General features: G+C 29.0%; 2 protein-coding genes across 2 annotated transcripts in view; both read right to left on the bottom strand.

Annotated features, from left to right (window-relative positions):
* Window positions 1-19302, bottom strand: part of LOC113378792 (ABC transporter G family member 14-like) — a 213713-nt gene that overhangs the window by 118132 nt on the left and 76279 nt on the right. The window lies entirely within an intron of this gene.
* Window positions 8653-9890, bottom strand: LOC113378224 (signal recognition particle 9 kDa protein-like). Its single transcript, XM_026618754.1, has 2 exons — window positions 9862-9890; window positions 8653-8872 (listed from the first exon to the last, which is right to left on the bottom strand). The coding sequence occupies exons 1-2, from the start codon at window positions 9888-9890 to the stop codon at window positions 8653-8655; spliced, it is 249 nt and encodes an 82-aa protein (XP_026474539.1).

Genomic DNA, 19302 nt, shown 5'->3' with positions numbered 1-19302 from the left:
GACAGTTCCATAATGGTTCAATCCGTTCAATTTCGAATTACTGAAGATATTAATGTACAGAATACCGTTCTCCACTTCAATACCACATAATGGATTGTGCGTGCCAAGATAGCGCATCTTGATTTTTGCGAACAAAATAACTTGTACATAGTTAATGAATATTTAGTTTATTATGCATGACAAATTAGACAAATTAGACAAATTTCTAAATTGATTACAAGCAATATATAAACACGTGTTTACACACAAATTGATATATTACAATATCAATAATAACAAAACTATTAAACTATACTGAGATCGTCCAATTTATTAAACTGCATTAATATTTGTTGCTCAATCCATCGTGCACAAAGTATATAAATATTTGAAATCATTCACTTCTGATTAAAAAGTATTTGTTACCTTGACAAAGCAAAGAACTGATATTATATTTATTGATTTTTATAGTTACATCCAGTTTTCTAAATCTTAGGGGGCGTTTCATACCTTTAAGTAGTAAGAGTTAGCAACCTCAACTATTTTTAATTTAATTTCTGGACCATTTTTCTTCAATCCACATTATTAGAAAGCAAAATTATTAAACAAACCCAGCCCTAAAATTTCACCCCCTGCCAAAAGTAAAAGTGAAGGTACTTTATAATAAATTTTAGTAATCGAATCTTTTCATCCCGCTTTCAGCCGGTGAATATTTTTCACTGAATTTTAATTCAGATTTTCTTGAGCTCATGGGATAGCACAAAATTAACTTAAAAAAATTAAGGTTATAATACCAACCTTAACACTTTTTTTGAATTTTTGATCCAAACATTATTAATGTAATTTTTTTCTTATAATGCGTAACTGAAGAATATATAAAAATTTCCACTCTCCTTCTAGTAATCTCATTTTTTTTTAGTCATCTTAGTAAGATAATAATTTTTTATCCCACTTTGTTAGTGAAAGTGGGATGAGTTTTTTTTTAATTTTGATTACAGGAAAGGAAAAGCTTGAATCTTTCGATAAAACATTATTTCTTCTACCACAGACCTCTATTAAGTAATAATCATCTTAAAAATTAAATTATTTTTATTTTTATACACATTGTTAGTGTTACCAGTGTCAAATTTTATATGATGCGTTATTCTTAATCCTTCAGGTCGTTGCATGGCGAACGATATAATTCAAGTTTCATAATGTAAAACACACACGGTGCATAGATTATTAATGCTTGCAGAAAGTGCAGTAAAAATAAACATCGACGTTGATTATAAAACTTTTGCAAACCATGTTTTTCACACGAACAATTATACGTGGAATAGTTTGGAGTAGACAAACAATCCAATTTGTTTGTGTCAGTAACCTCTTTCACTTACAGCCACATCTTTAGCCAATCACAATTGTTAAATATTTTTAATATTAGAAAATCCCCAGAAATAATTTTCATGGAAAAACAGCGTTTGCAGGGGCAATTCGTATATATCAAGTCTATCTAGTATCTAGTCGTCTATCTCTTTAATATTTTAAGCTTTACTAAAAATATAATAGCTTTATATTTTATACAATGCCTAATGCAGGACTACTTTACAATGAAACATTTTGATATCCATAATTTCAAACCAATGTAACTACTTGATATTGGGCTGTCCGAAGCTAGTATCAAATCTGGAACTTCTGATTGAAAGATCTCTGATCACTGATCCTCGGAAAAGACCAACCAAAGTGATACAATACATAATGTACTCTATTAAACAATTAAGATAAATGTTTCAAACATTTTGTTGTGTAACACTTCAGTTTTGATGAGAAACTCGTGTCGTCTAGCACGTACCGAATGTCCAAATTCAATAAATATTTCAAAGGGACCCACAAAATCAAACTGATAATAGTTTTGTTTAATTGAACTTTGTGAACTCTTTTCATATAAATCGTGAATTCATTCAATTTGAATGTCTTTTGTATGTAAAATCTTTTACTTTGCTTCATTCAAGAATGTCGTAAGCAGAGGGCCGCGTGCTGTATTATATTAACGTATGATGCAGGTTTGAATGATATACAATCGGAATTTGATTTTGCAATGGAGATAGGTGACGTACGGAATATTTAAAAATATTTCACAAAATCAACTACACATTAACCAAAAACACAAAACAAAAGTGGAATTATTTGTTGATGATATCATTGCATAATTTGTACGTTACGAGCTTAAAAAAAGTATTTCAGTGTTCTGAATTCACTTAGCACCATTTTTATCTTTTCATATAATATATTGAAACTGGCCATGATACAATAAAACATCTCTTTACTCGTTTATTATCTCTAATTACACTGTCTATTACATTATTCTTGTGTATATCAACTGCACTATAATCTCTATATCAACTACTACTGTCACAATAAATTTATCCCTCTTTTATTATCTATACGTTAGCGCCATCTATTCATAGCTATATTATTTTTATTATATACACACATATACATATATATATATATATATAATAAAACAAATCCTAACTAGTTGGTATTGGTATTTAGCCTCGAGGCAACTTACATGAACTTCCCGATATGTGTAATTAATCGAATTAATCAATAAGAAATAAATTAATTTATGAGTTATTAAAAGTATTTCGAGTGAATTTCGGAGTATTTTCTAAAAGCAAATTTTCACAAATCAATAATTTTTATAATTGAACCATTTTCCGAACCATTGACCAAGTACTCTATCGTTATACCAAGTAAATCGTCTAATTTTACTTTTAACAAACGTCAAAAAAAACTCATTTTCTCAAATTTTGATGATTTTTTAAAATTAAACTACTTGTCGTAAGGCCGTAATATTTCAATAAGTTGATAAGACCATGATATATATCATCAAAAAAAGTTTCATAAAAATCGGCTAAATTTTTTTTTCAACAACGAATTACAAGAAAACGGCTTGTTAGATTTTCACCTAAACCTAATCAGTATCATTCCCAACTAATATCTTTCAAACAGTTTTTGATTTTTCAAAATCGATTCGGTAGTATGAGCTTAAATGCGGACGAGAAGTTTAACACTTTTTTTTCCAAATTTCAAAAGAACCGCTCAGCCAATCGTCGCACAAAAGTGACAAGCGATAGTCCTCATTGAGACACATCAAATGGTTTTTAAATTTCTGAAATCGGTTCTGGCGTATTTGAGCAAACGTCGATGAAAGGTCTAAATTTTGACAAATGCCAAAAAAACGATATCACGTTTTGCAAACTTTCACGAATTTTTAAAGCTAAACGAGTTGTCGTAGGGCCGTAATATTTTAGTATGATCTAGAAGACTATGGTACCTACACCGTCAAAAAAATAATAATAAAAATCGTCGAAAAAAAATTTTCAATACTTTATTGCAAGAAAATGGCCCAGCCGATCTATACCAAGAACTCATCAGCACGATTCCCAACCAATGTCTTTCGAACGGTTTTTGAATTTTCAAAATCAATTCAGAACTGCGGGCTAAACGTGGACGAAAAATTTTTCACTTTCCTGCTATTTACAAAGAAACGGCTTGACTGATCGTCGCGCGAAATTGATAAACGCTAGTCTTGGCGCTAGTAATTCGCTATACATCAAATGGCTTTTAAATTTTTGAAATCGGTCCAGCCGTTTTTCAGAAAACGTCGATTTACGGCAAAAAATCTGTTCATACACACGCACACACACACACACATACACACACACAGACCAAATTTGGTCTCATTCCATTCAGAATGGCTTGAAACCTCGAGAAAACATAAAATTAGCGAATCGAATTTTTTTTTTTTTTTATGAAAACATAAACTTCAGTTCAATTCGAGCATTCGAAGCGTGCACATCGATAAGATATGGAGAGTGGTGAGTACGGCGAGAACGGTGAGTCATCACCGTCTCAGTACAATGTCAATAGAATCAGTAATTTAGGAACAAGCATTGCTGATGCAATGAAAACATATTATAATGAAGATTTAAATTCAACACAACAATGCTATAATAGTTTAATTAACAAGAAAAGTGAATATTCTAAAAAATTAAGTGATTTAGGCAATAAATTACATAGTGGAAAAAAAAGTGTTAGTATTAATTTATTAAATAAATCAATTAAAAGTGTTAAAACTGATAAAATTAAAAAAGTGACGGAAAGATTAAAAAATACTTCTAAAAAACTAGAAAATGTTAAAACTTCTATCAAGACTAGTGAAGATATCTCGGAAGAGTCGCAAACAAATTGGGATGAAAGTATGGAAGAAGAAAATATTAGTACAGAAACAGATAGCAACAAAAATATGGATTTAGAATTAGAAGATCAGGATAATTTAGAAATTAATGAACCCATAAAAGAAATTAGCCAAAATAATGATATAAACAAAAATTCATATAATAATAAATATAAAAATTTGACCTACTCAAACAGTGATATAGCACCATTCATTATCTACGTGGAATCCGAAAATATAAACAATGGAGTGGTACACCAAATGGCAATAGGCAAGCTTATGTTTAAAAATTTTCCACAATACAAACATGATATAATTGAAATAAAATCTATAGGAAAAAACAGAATCAAAATTATATTTAATAACTATAATATAGCAAATAATATTATTAAGGACGAGGTGTTCGTTAAAAACAAATTGCGAGCATATATACCCACGTTCTTACTAATTAGGAAGGGTGTCATACACGGCATAGACACTGATATGACAGATCAAGAGATAAGAGAAGATATAAAATCAGATGTTGAAATTTTAGATTTAAAAAGAATAAATAAAAAAGAAAATAATAAATTAGTGCCTACAAAAACTTGTGTAATAACCTTCAGGGGACAGCAATTACCTGATCGTGTGTCGATATATGCAGTCAAATTCAGGGTCGAACAATACAATAACATTACACAATGTTTTAATTGCCAAAATTACGGCCACGTGACTAATCAGTGTAAGGGTAAAACCAGGTGTAGTCATTGTTCAGGCGAACACAAGTATAAGGATTGTGAAAACAAAGAAACTTCTCCGACATGCGCATTATGCAAGGAAGAGCATCAGGCAAAAGACAAAAAATGTGGTAAATACTTATATCACATCAAAGTAAAAAATATAATGACCGACTATAATATAAGTTTTAGGGAAGCCAAGGCGATATTAAACAATAAAACATATGCTGATGTCATGAGACCAGATGTAGAAATTAAAAACAAAATCAATTTTCCCGATCTGCCTGACGTACAGATAGAAAAATATACAAAACTATATCAACAGCCAGAAATCATAAGACCAACAACAACGGTACCTAAATCGACATATAAAAACAACAATAACATAAGCAGTACAAATCATAGTAATGTCAACAAAATAACGGGAGACCCACCCAGCGCACAGGAGCGAAATAGATACAAAAATAATTATCATAACACAACACAAAAACCCATAATACACGACAGGAGTGAGAAAAACGAAATACCACGTGATAAGCAAACGATATTAAAAATTGAAGAAAGACACAGAAGAAGAAATGTAAAAGAATACTACGATAGAAGGAGGGAAATAAACAAAGACGATACTGAAGCGAAAACTCAGAATAATCAGGAGGATAACGATAGCGATAATGAAGAGAATAAAAAGATGATGAACCGATACTTCAGAGAAATATTTAATAAGGTACAAACAAGACCAAGACATAAAACAAATGAAAAAACAGAAAAATTATGGACAGCTTTAGAAGAGGAAATTGATTCTTTATGTATTGGAAAAACAACACATTCAGAAATTACTGAAACAGATAAGGGTAAAGAAAATACTGTTATAAAATAACATTTTGTATAGTATTGAATATGAGTTAGTTGTATAATTGTATTAGTAATATTGAAGTTAAAAAAAAAAAAAAAAAAAAAAAAAAAAAAAAAAAAGGAAAATACCAAAATGTATAATCTTCAGTGACAGCAAGGCGAGCATTTTACAAAAGCAAAATAGAAGATCAAGCAAATTAATTTTTGGAATAATAAATACAATGAAAACAATAAATTATAGTGAAAACTCTATGACATTAATATGGATTAAAGCACATGCGGATATCATGGGAAATGAAACTGCTGATTTTCTGGCGAGAGAAGCTTGTCAAAATGGAGAAGAATACACGAGGCTGCCGGCAATAGAATTAAATTATCTGGTTAAAGAGCAGAGTTTAAAAACTTGGCAAGGAGAGTTTTCAAAATCTTTAAATTATAAGATTCATATAATACAGATCATATTTTTTTTGTAAATGTTAAAAATATATGAAATAAAAGAAATCCATGTATAAAATGTTACAGGACAAAGGAATCGTGTTCCCAATAATTTCACAAGTGTTGATATTCCACAATATTGTTAACATACACAAAATTATGTATAAGTATATAACTAGTATTAAGATAGATTTATAAATTTGGAATTGTAAATGTATATATCTATGTAACTGGCGAAATGATCGAAAGATTAAAAGCCATAAATAAATAAAAAAAAAAAAAAAAAAAAAACAAACTTCTCCCTCGGGAAGTTAATAATGTAAAATAACATCAATAGAAAATAAGTTTTTAAGTGTTAAGACTTATTAATACATATTATACAATATACGTATTATTATATGATATATATATATATATATATATATATATATATATCAACATCAAATTTAGGATTTTTGTTGCTGTATAAACTTTATAAATAATTCGCCCGAATTTTTTTTCGCTCGAACTTAAAACAATAATAGTAAAACAAACGAGATCTGATGTAATAACCCGTAGAGTAGTTATAGTAATGAGCCGAAAATCGAAAATGAAATTTTTGCATATCTTCACGTTTTGAAGGTTTTGAACTCTTTGGTATACCTCAGAAAAAATGGATGTGTGTTAATGGATGTGTGTTTTGTCAGCATTTTTTCGTTCATCTTTTGCCTACATAAGGATTTGAAAATCTCTACAGTCAACGAAATGATCAAAATTTGAAGTTCATTATTTCTTCTTTTCCACATATCAATTTTTAAATAAGATATTAAAGTCTTGATTAACAAAAATAAATTATAAAAAAAAATCATTACGTTTTTGGGCGCTCGATGTGAATGATCCCAAAAACATTTAATTTGTAATGATTGGAAGAAGTCGTGTTCAGTTTCTGGCAAAGGCACGTTCAGCCGTTTTGGAGATACCGAGCTAATTGTGCAAAAATGATAGTTTTTGAAAGAACTAAGCATTCGATTTGAATGACTCCAAAAACTTTCTGCTTATATTGACAAAATAATTGCTTTTGGAAAAATAAATATTTCAATTTTTTAAATTTTTTTTTGTATAACGAAAATAATTCAGATTTTAATTTTAATTCTGGCTAAAGTTCTAAAGCTCACTTATATACTTTAAATAAATAATTTTAACCTTTTTGTAATTCAGCTTATATAATTCTTATGAATATTAGACAGTGTTATAGTATTTATAATAATCTATTTCAAAACATTTAATATTCCTCGAACATTTCGTTACGGTACGGGAAGTTCCAGCAATTTGCCTTGAGGCACAAAGCCATACACAACTAGTTAATTAAAACTTCCTAAACGTATGTTGAAGTGTATTTAAGTTTGACATTAATTAAACAATAGATCAGTATAATAATGATAAAACCGACACGGATATACTCTTAGTTACTACTACTGCAGCAGACAGCATCAAATTTGCATTATTGTGCTATCGGTTTTCATGTAAATAATAAATACGTTTCTGTCTGCCGAGAATCTCCATAGTCACAGTACTTATTTCTTCATTGTGCGATAACTAGTTTTATTGTATCATTGCGACATTGTAATTAGTATTCATGAGAGGCTGTTGTGAACGCAAGAGACGTTCCGATCTATCGCTCTCCGCGACAATCGTATTATTTGTTTATATATATATATATATATATATATATATATATGTATATATATATGCGTGTGTGTGTGTGTGTGTTTGTTTGCAACCAGAATTTAGAACTATATTTTCATACAGAAATGCTATATTTTAGTGAATCAGAAATATTAAAAATGTACAATTTTAACTTTTTTATAATTAATTAATTAAATATTTCATTACTTCTTAATATTTACATTTCTGTAACAATGCTGTTAAAATTCGGACCCCTAATATTATATTTTTCTAAAATAAATTTCTTAACATACATAAAGACATTCAATTTAATAAAGTGTTCATCTTTCAGTTATAATTTATACTAAAAATTTATATTATATGAAAAATAAAAAGAATCCTGCCAGCGCTATTATTATTAATGCATTCGCGCACACTGTATGGTTTATTGTCGTTGGTCAGTAACAGTACAAATAAATCTGAAACTGTTTGATTTACATTTATATAATGCTAAATTATGTTAAACCATTTTTTCTTTTTGTAAATAGCAATAAAAATCTGAAAAATCTCGCCTAGGTAACCTGTGACAGCTTTATTTTCTTACAGTAAGTCTATTTGTGCTTTTTTCTCAAAATCCTCCTGTGATCTAGTTATCTGTGCGTGACGAGACTATAATATTTATATGGTTAATAGGTCGGTCCTATTTTTTCATATATGCATAATATTTAGACAGCGATCAATATTGAACACAACTATTTGCATTTTGTGAATAATGATCAAACCATATTTAATTATCTTATAAAATTAGTCTTCTTTAGACGCCATGTGACACATTAGATTTCGGAGAAATTTATCAATTTTCTCCAAATCTTGCAAAACTTCTGTTTTAAATTGTAAATATTTTTCATCACCTTCTGTGCTTTTAACACAAAGCTGTCCTTTAGTATGAGAATATTTCTTAACATATCGACATCTTGAATGATCTTGCATATACAGAATTTCTGCAGATTTTTCGAATTTTTCCCTTATTTATAAAATTCATTTTAATTACAATTCATTTGACTACACGTATCAATTTTTTAGGGTTTTACTAATGTGCTAACATTTTCACAGTTTTTTACACTTTCTCAACTGAACCATATTTAAATCGTTATGTACTAATTTGTCCCATTCAAACCTCAGAGCTTTAGTGATTATTCGCAATCTTTAACTGTAACCTTTAAAAAATTCTGCCCCAAAAGTCCAAATTAAAGAGCTATTTCTCAGTTTGGATATAATAGTATAGTATAGTTTTTTATCCAAATACATATTCGGACCATTGACCACCGCATCAAACCAAAATTGCATTATATATTATTAGGATTAGTAGAAGCTTTATAGTTTCAATTGACAATAATGAATATTTCTAAAAAAAACATGATATATAATATATATTAGAGAAGATACAAAGCTAAATATATTACGATTTATAAAATAGCGTTATACATTTTATAAAACACATAATTAAATAATTACACAAACAAGTAATAGAATAATTAGTTTTCTAAGAAAATAAATTGGTGGTCTTCGTGCCTGTTTTTTTTATTATTTCACAAAAATATTTTATTTACTTATTTCTCGTTTTGTTTATCCATTTATCACTTTTATCATTTTATTCATTTGTCAAAATATATTATTATATCAAATCATGTTCATGTTCTATTTTCAACAAAACTATTTCAGAACAATCAAATTGTAGACATGATCGCTATCTTGAATTATGATAAATATAAATGCGTTTCAAATAAGATACAATACTTGAATTCCGTCCGACTGTCTGAAGTATATAATCATTAATCATAAATAAAAATAAATGACGAAACATGATATAACGCTTATAATAATGGCGATAAACGATGAAGTAACTGCCAATTTTCAATGATATTGAATATGGAGACACAAGTAGTTAAATTGTCGATAGGTGCTTAGTTCAATGCAATTTTCTTGATAAATCTCAAACTATGTACCAATTACAAGTCCCTAATTTCAACTTTCAGTAACATGCTGTTATAATAATTCGTTACTTGCAAAAAGATGTCCTCTTCAGAAATATTTCTTTGATCACAGACTTGAAAGCAGTAATAATTAATTGATGCTCTATTGGTTTAAAATAATCACTTTGCGTTACTTTGTTTTTATATTTCTTCTTGTATAATATTATTTTATATTTCTTCTCATTTATTTCAATTACTTTATTAACTTCCCGAAGGAGAAGTTTGTTTTCATCAAAAAATCTGATTCGCTAATTTTATGATTTCTCGATGTTTCATGCCATTTTGATTCGAATGAGACCAAATTTGGAAAAAGTATGTCTGTGTGTATGTGTGTATGTGAACAGATTTTTTGTCGCAAATCGACGTTTTCTCAAAAACGACTGGTCCGGTTTCAAAAATTTGAAAGCCTTTCAATGTATCTCGATGAGGACTAGCGTTTATCAATTTTGCGCGACGATCTGCCAAGCCGTTTCTTTGTAATTTGGAAAAAAGTGTTAAGCTTTTCATCCACATTCAAGCTCATACTACCAAATCTATTTTCAAAAAAAAAACTGTTCGAAAGATATTAGTTGGGAATGATACTGATTAGTTTTAGGTGAAAATCTACCTAGCCGTTTTCTTGTAATTAATTGTTGAAAAAAAAACTAAGCCGATTTTTATGGAACTTTTTTTTGGCGATATATATCATGGTCTTATGGAACTTACTAAAATATTACAGCGTTACGACAAGTAGTTTAATTTTAAAAATTCAAAGTTTGAAAAAATGAGTAGTCTTTTGTGATAAATCCATTCGGAATACTTTTCAATTAATTTATTTTTTATTGATTAAGTCGATTATTTACATATATCAGAAAGTTCATGTAACTTGCCTCAAGGCAAAATACCAATACCAAGTAGTTCCATATATCTTCCCACACAATGCATAAATTGTACTGATTATGTTAAATACTATATAAACATAGTATTTATATATCGTATATAAATGATAAATATTTTTATTATCTATTATAAATATTTCACTACTCAATATAATAATTAACTTCGATAAGATAAAATTTATCTGCCAGAAAATCCGATTTGCTAATTCTTAAGCTTTCTCTACAATTCAAGTTATTTTAAATCGTTTGAGACAAGTGTATGTGTTTGTGAGCCGAAATTTGACCGCAACGTTTTCTCAAAAAACGGCTCACAGATTTCAAAAGTTTTTCCTTGAATATCTTCCCTTAAAGCAAAATAGTTATTACTTGCTTATACTTATTCGTTTTAGTGCATAAAATATTTGGGTAATTCATTCCGAATCAGATAGTATTAGCAGCAGTCACGAAAATTAGGTTAACGATTTCAAGGTCAGAAGGCGTCGAGGCGCGGCCACCAGAACGTACAAGAACGAGATGATAAAAAAAAATTAAAAAAATACTACCATCACGGACTGCAACATCGCGTCACGATATAATGCGCTGAGTCAGGCTTCTTAGAGAGGAGAAAGAAGCACGGAATTTTATGCAATGTATCTACATCGGCATCGTCAAAATTCTTCAAATTCAGAATAATTTAATTCCAATATTCTCTTTTCGGGAATTCAAAGTAACGTTTGAAACAACATCATGTAATAAAGTTAAATTTGCGATAAAAAGTAATTCAATGCTAACATATTTATAGTAAAAGCTGAAAACAAAAATGATTTTTTATTATCATGATGATACAGGTAATTTATTATGCACTGCGTTATTTTAGGAGCAGATGAAGTTAGAGCAAAAACCATCTTGCAAATATATATTGAAGAGGATTTAAGATTGTATCTATATTTAGACAATTTCGTCAGAGATAAAATTATCAGTGCAACATTGTATGAATATTGAACAAGACCAATCGGTGATCGTACGAGTAAACGTAGAACGAAGATCTTACAAGAAAGATCAAAATGCAATACAATAATCATTATTCATAATATTCGGAAAGATATTAAATCGCCTTGTCCTATAAAAAACTTATAAACATTAATCCTTAATCAAATATTCTAGCGCCCTCATTTAGTCCCTAATTGAGAACTTCTAATCGTTCTGTATTAGGAGTGAGACAAAAAAGGATTCTTATCAAATTTGGAATCAAATGCAAAATTTTTAAAACTCACATCATTAAAGGTTCGTTGCAAAAAAATTGGTTCATAATATTATAGTAATGCCTCTTGTCAATACAAATATGTTAACTAAATTTAACATTCCACAAAACAGTACAAGGATTAAAAAGTCATGCCAGTTTTAATTATGCCTGTCTAGATTTATGTATATCAATATTTGTATTAAATATCAATTATATATATATATATATATATATATATATATATATATATGTCTCCGTTATTACTTAGAAATATGTATGTATTCAAACATAAATAGTTAAAAATCACTGTTGATGGTAGATGATGAGACATCCTCTAAGAAAATTTTTTAAAATATTTCTTTTTGAACGGGAAAAACTATTCGTAGTAATGATATGCTTATCAAAAAAATAAATAGTCACCTCAAACAGTATACAGTGATGGCATAAAACCTGGCATTCATACATCGACCTTGACAGAATGGCTTGCGCATTCAACGAATATTACAAAAAAATATGTAGTGAAATCAGAAATCCGCGAACGTAAACAAATAAAACAAAAAATATAAAATACATTTACATGGGAACAAAAATAGCAAATCTATCGCCAATGCGCATATGAAACTAACTGATGTCTTTCGGTGCAATAGAACAATTAAATCTGACATATATATATATATATATATATATATATATATATATATATACATATACATATATCCATATATAAATATATACATATACATATATACATATATAAATATATACATATACATATATAAATATATACATATATACATACATATATATGTATATATAAATTAGATCTGCCGGAAAGTTCTGTCAAAAATTATGACATCATTTTCGCCACGTTTATTGCATGTTTATTTATTGCATGATCAGCTCTACATTTTTCAGCTTAATGTATGCATATTGATGTACAAAATAAACTATGATTTGATTTACATTAGTCTTAAGTGTGAAACGATAGTATAACTGGGGCGACTGACAAAGTTTGTTACGGCATTTTATTTACATGAATTTTAACAAGAAGGAAATACTACAGAAAAATGTAGAAATTTATTTGAAACGTTTTTGAAACAGGTGATTTCGACCTTTCTATTCCGGGCGAGCATCTTTGTTCGATGATGATGTTAATGTAATGTTGAAGCCAGATCCTTTTCTGACAACATCGAAGAACGCAGAAAAGTTTAATTCAGCTCAACAAACCATTTCTGACCACATTCGATACAGGTTCAAGCTCTTTTTGAGCCGGATGATAACCGGGGATGAAAAATGGATTGCTATCATTTGCATTTGTCCTTAAAAATGGAGATTATGTAAAACAAGTCCTGGTTCAATTTTTCGCATCTAAAGATAAAATATTTTTCAAATGGGATAAAAAAATTCATTAATAATAATGGAAATTACATTATTCAATAAATTTAATTGGCAAAAAAAATGTATTCTGTTTTATTCCACAAACGGAAGGAACTTTCCGGAAGACCTAGTATACCAAAGACATAAAAATAATTATAATATATTTTTATAATTATATTATAATTATTGTTTGTATTAAATTGTAGAGTTCATATAAACGTATGATATAAAATATAAATTATTTTTTATTAAAGATTGAATATTTATATAAGGATATGATAATAATTAAACAAAAGCTTAAATAAAAATCTTCTTTCTAACAGAAAATTTTTCAGGCTGAGAGAATAACAGTCTATGAAAAAGCTCTGACACAACTAAAATCGTTGTCGAACACAGATTTGATATAAACTCGCATGTTTAAATATTCATATTAAAAAAGATGAAATAGTCGATAATATAACTTGTATATAGTTCTTACAATATATAGTTACTAGATATTGTCATCAACTTATGTTCATAGTCATAGGTTACGCGGAAGGAACTTATGGGTTGTTGAACGGAAACCTTGTTATCGGAGGGCTGTCGCAATATATATATATATATATATATATATATATATATATATATATAGATTTATGCATATGTATGTATGTATATCTACATATATATTTTCCGAAAATATAATAATCTAGCAATAAGATATGACTGTATAATAATGTATCGCAACCCAGATCTTGAATTTTGTAATATATTTGTTGTAGTTTACTAAATAACACGGTATACGTCATGAATCTTTATATTATATTGTATTAAAATACAGGCTCATGTACGGAACATAAATTCTCGCTGCCAGAAGCAAATGACTCGTAACACACACGGTCGTTCGAATAATTAGCGTCTTTCTGAAGCGAGTCCCGATAAACGAATAATGAGCGCGCTCCTTGTACTCAACAACATTATTTATGTACATATGAATACATACATATATATAATGTAATGTGCCTATATCTGTAGATGTATCCTCGGTCATGCAAATGTGAATTACCCAACGGCGTGGAATATTGCTTTTTGTACACGAATCGTGTTTATATAAATTTATTTTATAGCCGTATTGTTTTTATTGTTCATAATAATTCAATTTTTATATATACCTATTTGATTTTAAAATCGTAAAAATTATTGGAGAACGATCTTTGTATTTTGTAGTTTCATATTGTATCTATAAAAATTTCTGCAGTCGGCCTTTAATGACCATCGATGCTAAAGTTACCAAAATCGTAATAGTGTTCGTGTGAAAATAGATTACGGATACTGATGCCGTCTCCGTGTTGTGGCCGGTTGCAAGTCGACGGACTTAGCAAACAGACTCTAATGGATTATTGATCATGACTAATAGTATGTTCGCATACGAGTTCTAAATTTTTGTATACCGTCTAGACAAAAATTTTTGGAGGTGACCCCGAATCTCTTTTTGTTCGTAAAACATAAAAAATAAAATAAAATAAAATAACACATCGTGTACATCATCAGTGCGCACACGCGCGCCTCTGATTATGCGAGCCGTCCGATTATTTGGCTTTTTATTACAATGTAGTGTGTGTTTTGCAACAATGTCAGCCGCGAACTGCGGCGATAGCAATGTACGTCGGAATCAGCGGGGGCTGCACAGCTACATACGATTCCGTGACGAGCGACGTGTATTGGCCGCCTTTTCATCACGGATGAATTAGAAACGAGTGGTGCATGCCATCCTGTCTTAAGGCAAATTGCTCAAACTTACCGTATCGAAAATTAACATTTTTAAAAAAGCTTTAAATTTTTTGGAAAAATAATTTTGATTTTTAAGGATGTTGAAATTTTAAAAAAAAATTACCTTTTTTGAAAAATTAGTGTTTTTTAATTTTCGAACACTTTTGCAAAGCAAAATAATCAACACTCCCCAAATCAAAATAACCAGCGTCCCCATTAATACGATCGGATGCTTTTTGAATTATTTTAATCGGCTGAGTATTTTAGAGGCGAAGTTATCATGCGCGTAAGCGCCGAGTGGAAGTCTAACCGACGGACATTGGTACGGAATCCATAGAATTATAAACAAAATTTGTACACATTATTAAAATCTCCATGAAATATCTGATAATTTGATGTGAATATGACTAATGATCATTTATAACCGCCAAAGTACGATTTTTGTTGTTTGTTTATTTTTTTTATTGGATCTCGTTTCATCAATAAAAATAAAATGTTATTTGAATCATTCAAATCGGACGCTCCGTATTTTTCAAAAATTCAATTACGATTTTTGGCACTATTTGCCCCTGTCTTCCAAACACCTAAACCCCCCGTGCCAAAAAATAATCAGCACTCCCCAAAATAATCAGCGTCCCCATTAATACGATCGGATGCTTTTTGAATTATTTTAATCGGTTGATCCGTGTTCCAGAAATCGTTGATGAAAATTTGTATCCAAACACACACACAGACATAGATATCAATGCAATGCAATTTTCGAAGATATGCCAAAATGTTCAGAAACCTTTGAAATGTAAACATATATAAAAATGTTCATGCTCGATTTTTTGCGATCACTATACTTACTCTACGGAAAGTTAAAAATATGGTGTATTAAAAACAAATTAAAATAATAAATATATTATTGCTGTTTAACTTTTATATTAAATTAAAATGTTATACATAAACATTACGTTCATCCATTCATGAATACACTTGTATAGCGACTATAGCAACATTTAGTTGACATGTAACAGTTATAATTTTTTTCATCGCCAAAAAATAAATATCAATACATTTATTAAAAACAAGTATTACTTTCATAAATGACGATGATGATAATTATCAACAGAAGTCTTAGTCACCATTTAAAACTAAAAAAATTCAATCAAGTACTAGTGATGCTACTCCACCTACTAGAAGAGAAAATTTCCATTAGATTTAATATAATTTACTCCATTGGAGCAGTTACATAATGACTATAATTTTTATATTATATTCTTTTTCTGTTCATTCCTATTATTATATCATTTATTTAATTTAATTTAAAACATATTTATTTGTATGATATATTTTTTATTCTTCTCTTTTTATTTTGTGTTTATTATTATTACTGTTAATACTATTATTTTAACTATTTTTTTCTTATTTTACTTTTTCTTATTTTTTTGACTATTTAATTTTCTTATTATAAATTATATTATTGTTATAAATAAATAAATTAAAAAACAAGTATTCACACAAAAATATAATGAGTGATCATACCATAATTGTCTATTGTCAGAAACTTATCACCAGCATGTGACAAATTCTATGAAAGTACTAGCATTAAGAATACGGCCGACAACAAATCAGATAGGAGTCATCTATCTTTTATACAATAACATTATCATAAAAAGGTGAAAGTTCATAGAAGCCAATGAAATTAATTATATGATAGTACAAACATCTAAAACGATATAAATAGCAAGAGCAAATAGTACAAGTGAACGACCACTAATGTGATGTAAGACAAAACACACACAACTTGTTTGTTTTCTAATTTGCACGATTCACACAAAAGGCTATCGATTCCTTGACATGCGGACAGAAACAAAGCTCAGTTATTGACAAACTTGCCAAAAACTTTTGCCAAGGTTAAAACGGTTTTAAAATAGAGAAGGTATGTTCCAAAAAAAATGAAACTGAAATATAATATAATATTCGAGAAAACGAAAAAACGAAGAAAGTAAAGTTTCCTCATTAACAACTATCATTTTGTGAAATATTTGATAAATAGATTATGAGCAGGTAATTGCGCATATATATAATTTTATATGTTAGGCTTGCAACAAACAGTAGTAGTAGTATTCGGCGGTATACCAAATACCGAATACATATTTTTTATATTCCAAACACCTCGGACAAACAAACAAATATTAGGCAAAACTACTCAGTAGCATTTTTATAATTTTCTTCAATGCGGTAAAGTTTAGAGTAATTCGCAAAATATATGAGGGATTTTGCATTGTGACTTGATATTTATTATCTTTCCACACGAAAAGTATTTTTTTATATGTCACTATTGTTCTCGATTAAAATTTTGTATAAAAAGTTGGAATTGATGTGTCTTTTCGATATACATTCAATGTACCTGTAAGATTAAATTTCACCTTTTGAAGTTCTGTTAAATATATAATACCCATCACTGTACATATGGTAACCTTATGCATCAAAACTATGTCTATCAACGTTTCATGTAAATGCAATAGAATTCCTGTGCTTACAGAAAGATCTGTCTAGAAAATGTATTTACCATTTATCTTATTAATTTTATCATACTACGATTAATTTTTTGTGCCATTTTAACAGAAAACTACACAAAAATGCTTGTGTTTTAAACTTAATTTAGGTGAAACCAATCCATAGTCCATAATCGGAGAAATCAGTGATTTTCAGACTTTTGGTGTCATCTAAAGAGAGAGAAGTTAAGTGTTAAAAGTATTAAATTTGAATTTCCTGAAGTGTTAAATATTTTCAGTAATTATTATTATAATTACATTTTTATCATAAATATCCTAAACATAAATAATCTATCATATATAGCTTTTCAGTTTCATTTATTAAACCAAACCATTTTTTAAGTTGTATTCCACATATAATGACAATATAATTTAATTAATTGATATAATGTAAGTAAAATAATCTCAATTTGATTTAAAAAAAATGTTTTATTATTATTACACCTAAATTAGCATATTTTATCACAGATGCACAAAGTTAATGAAAGAGAGTGTGCAGCTATAATTATAAATTACGTATACTAGATTTTTAAACACGATAAAATGTAATATGCACCAAATAATAGCATGTCAACAACGAAAACTTTCAATGAAAATTGATTGCTATTGATCTGTCGCATATCGGGTCGACATGATTGCGCGTTTCGATCGATAGCCATTTGAGGACATAATATAAAATATAATCGCTGTAGACTAGTAGAAAATTAGAACAAATCGTTTAAATATCAGGGATTATATAACATTTGGTTGGTGAAGGCTATTAATTTTGATGAATATATTTTAGAACATTATTTTAAATCGACAATGTCACATTAAATGACCCTGTCCTTGGGTCCTTGTCCAAGAGGGGATTGATGCACTTGTTACAGAAGCATCATCAGAAAGTAATAAATGAGAGCACGCAACCATGGAAGGTAGTAGGAAATATTAGGTTACATCGTAGCAGCTACGACGTAGCCCGTAATAGCGAGTTAGTGCGTACCACCAACGCGCGCTTTTTTGAATAGATCTACTCCGTTCACAGATTAGTTCAGGTTCGGCTTAGCCTAACAATATATGATGAACACGCATTCAGCCACTTGCCCGCGTTGGTAGCCAAATAACCACGGTGATTTCCGAATTTAAATTACAAAATAAAAATAATTTTAAGCAGTTTTAGTTTCAAATAAACTCCAGATGTTAGGATTAAAACTGTTTCTCAATTTTGATCTCATATTATAAATATATTTAAATATTTCAAGCACTAAAGGGAAAAGTAATCAACCCTTCTGCTACAAGAGTGTTTTCCGCAAAAGAGTGATGCTTCTAAAACGGATTAGAGAGTCGCTCAGTGCGATACTGAACGGATCATGCACAATAACTAGTTGGTATTGGTATTTTGCCTTGAAGCAAGTTATTTGAACTTCCCGATTTGTGTGAATAATCGATAATGATAGATAAATTAATTTATAAGTAGTTAAAAGTATTAGAATTGGATTTATTACACATTATTGAAAATCGAACGCGTCAACCCGGTCAGAGTATTTTTTAAAAGCAAATTTTCCAAAATCAATAATTTTTATAATTGAGCCAGTTTTTTTTTTTAAAGGACTTTAATTGTTTAGAATGTTCATTAAGACCAAGTACTCTATCGTTATACCAAGTAAACTACT

The sequence above is a fragment of the Ctenocephalides felis genome, unplaced genomic scaffold, assembly GCF_003426905.1.
Source record: "Ctenocephalides felis isolate EL2017-DRISC unplaced genomic scaffold, ASM342690v1 CF-g0.4_SCAFFOLD_01886, whole genome shotgun sequence".
Classification (NCBI taxonomy): Eukaryota; Metazoa; Arthropoda; class Insecta; order Siphonaptera; family Pulicidae; genus Ctenocephalides; species Ctenocephalides felis.
The sequence above is the reverse complement of the archived record's forward strand: the minus strand, read 5'-3'. Positions and strand labels throughout refer to the sequence as shown.

Bases quoted from the DNA above. Each gene is read 5' to 3' on its own strand.
- LOC113378224 (XM_026618754.1), bottom strand. From the start codon at position 9,890: ATGTTACTGAAAGTTGAAATTAGGGACTT. The intron at 8,873-9,861 runs GTAATTGGTACA...TTTATAAATAAG, and splicing joins AAAGTTGAAATTAGGGACTT to GGAAAAATTCGAAAAATCTG.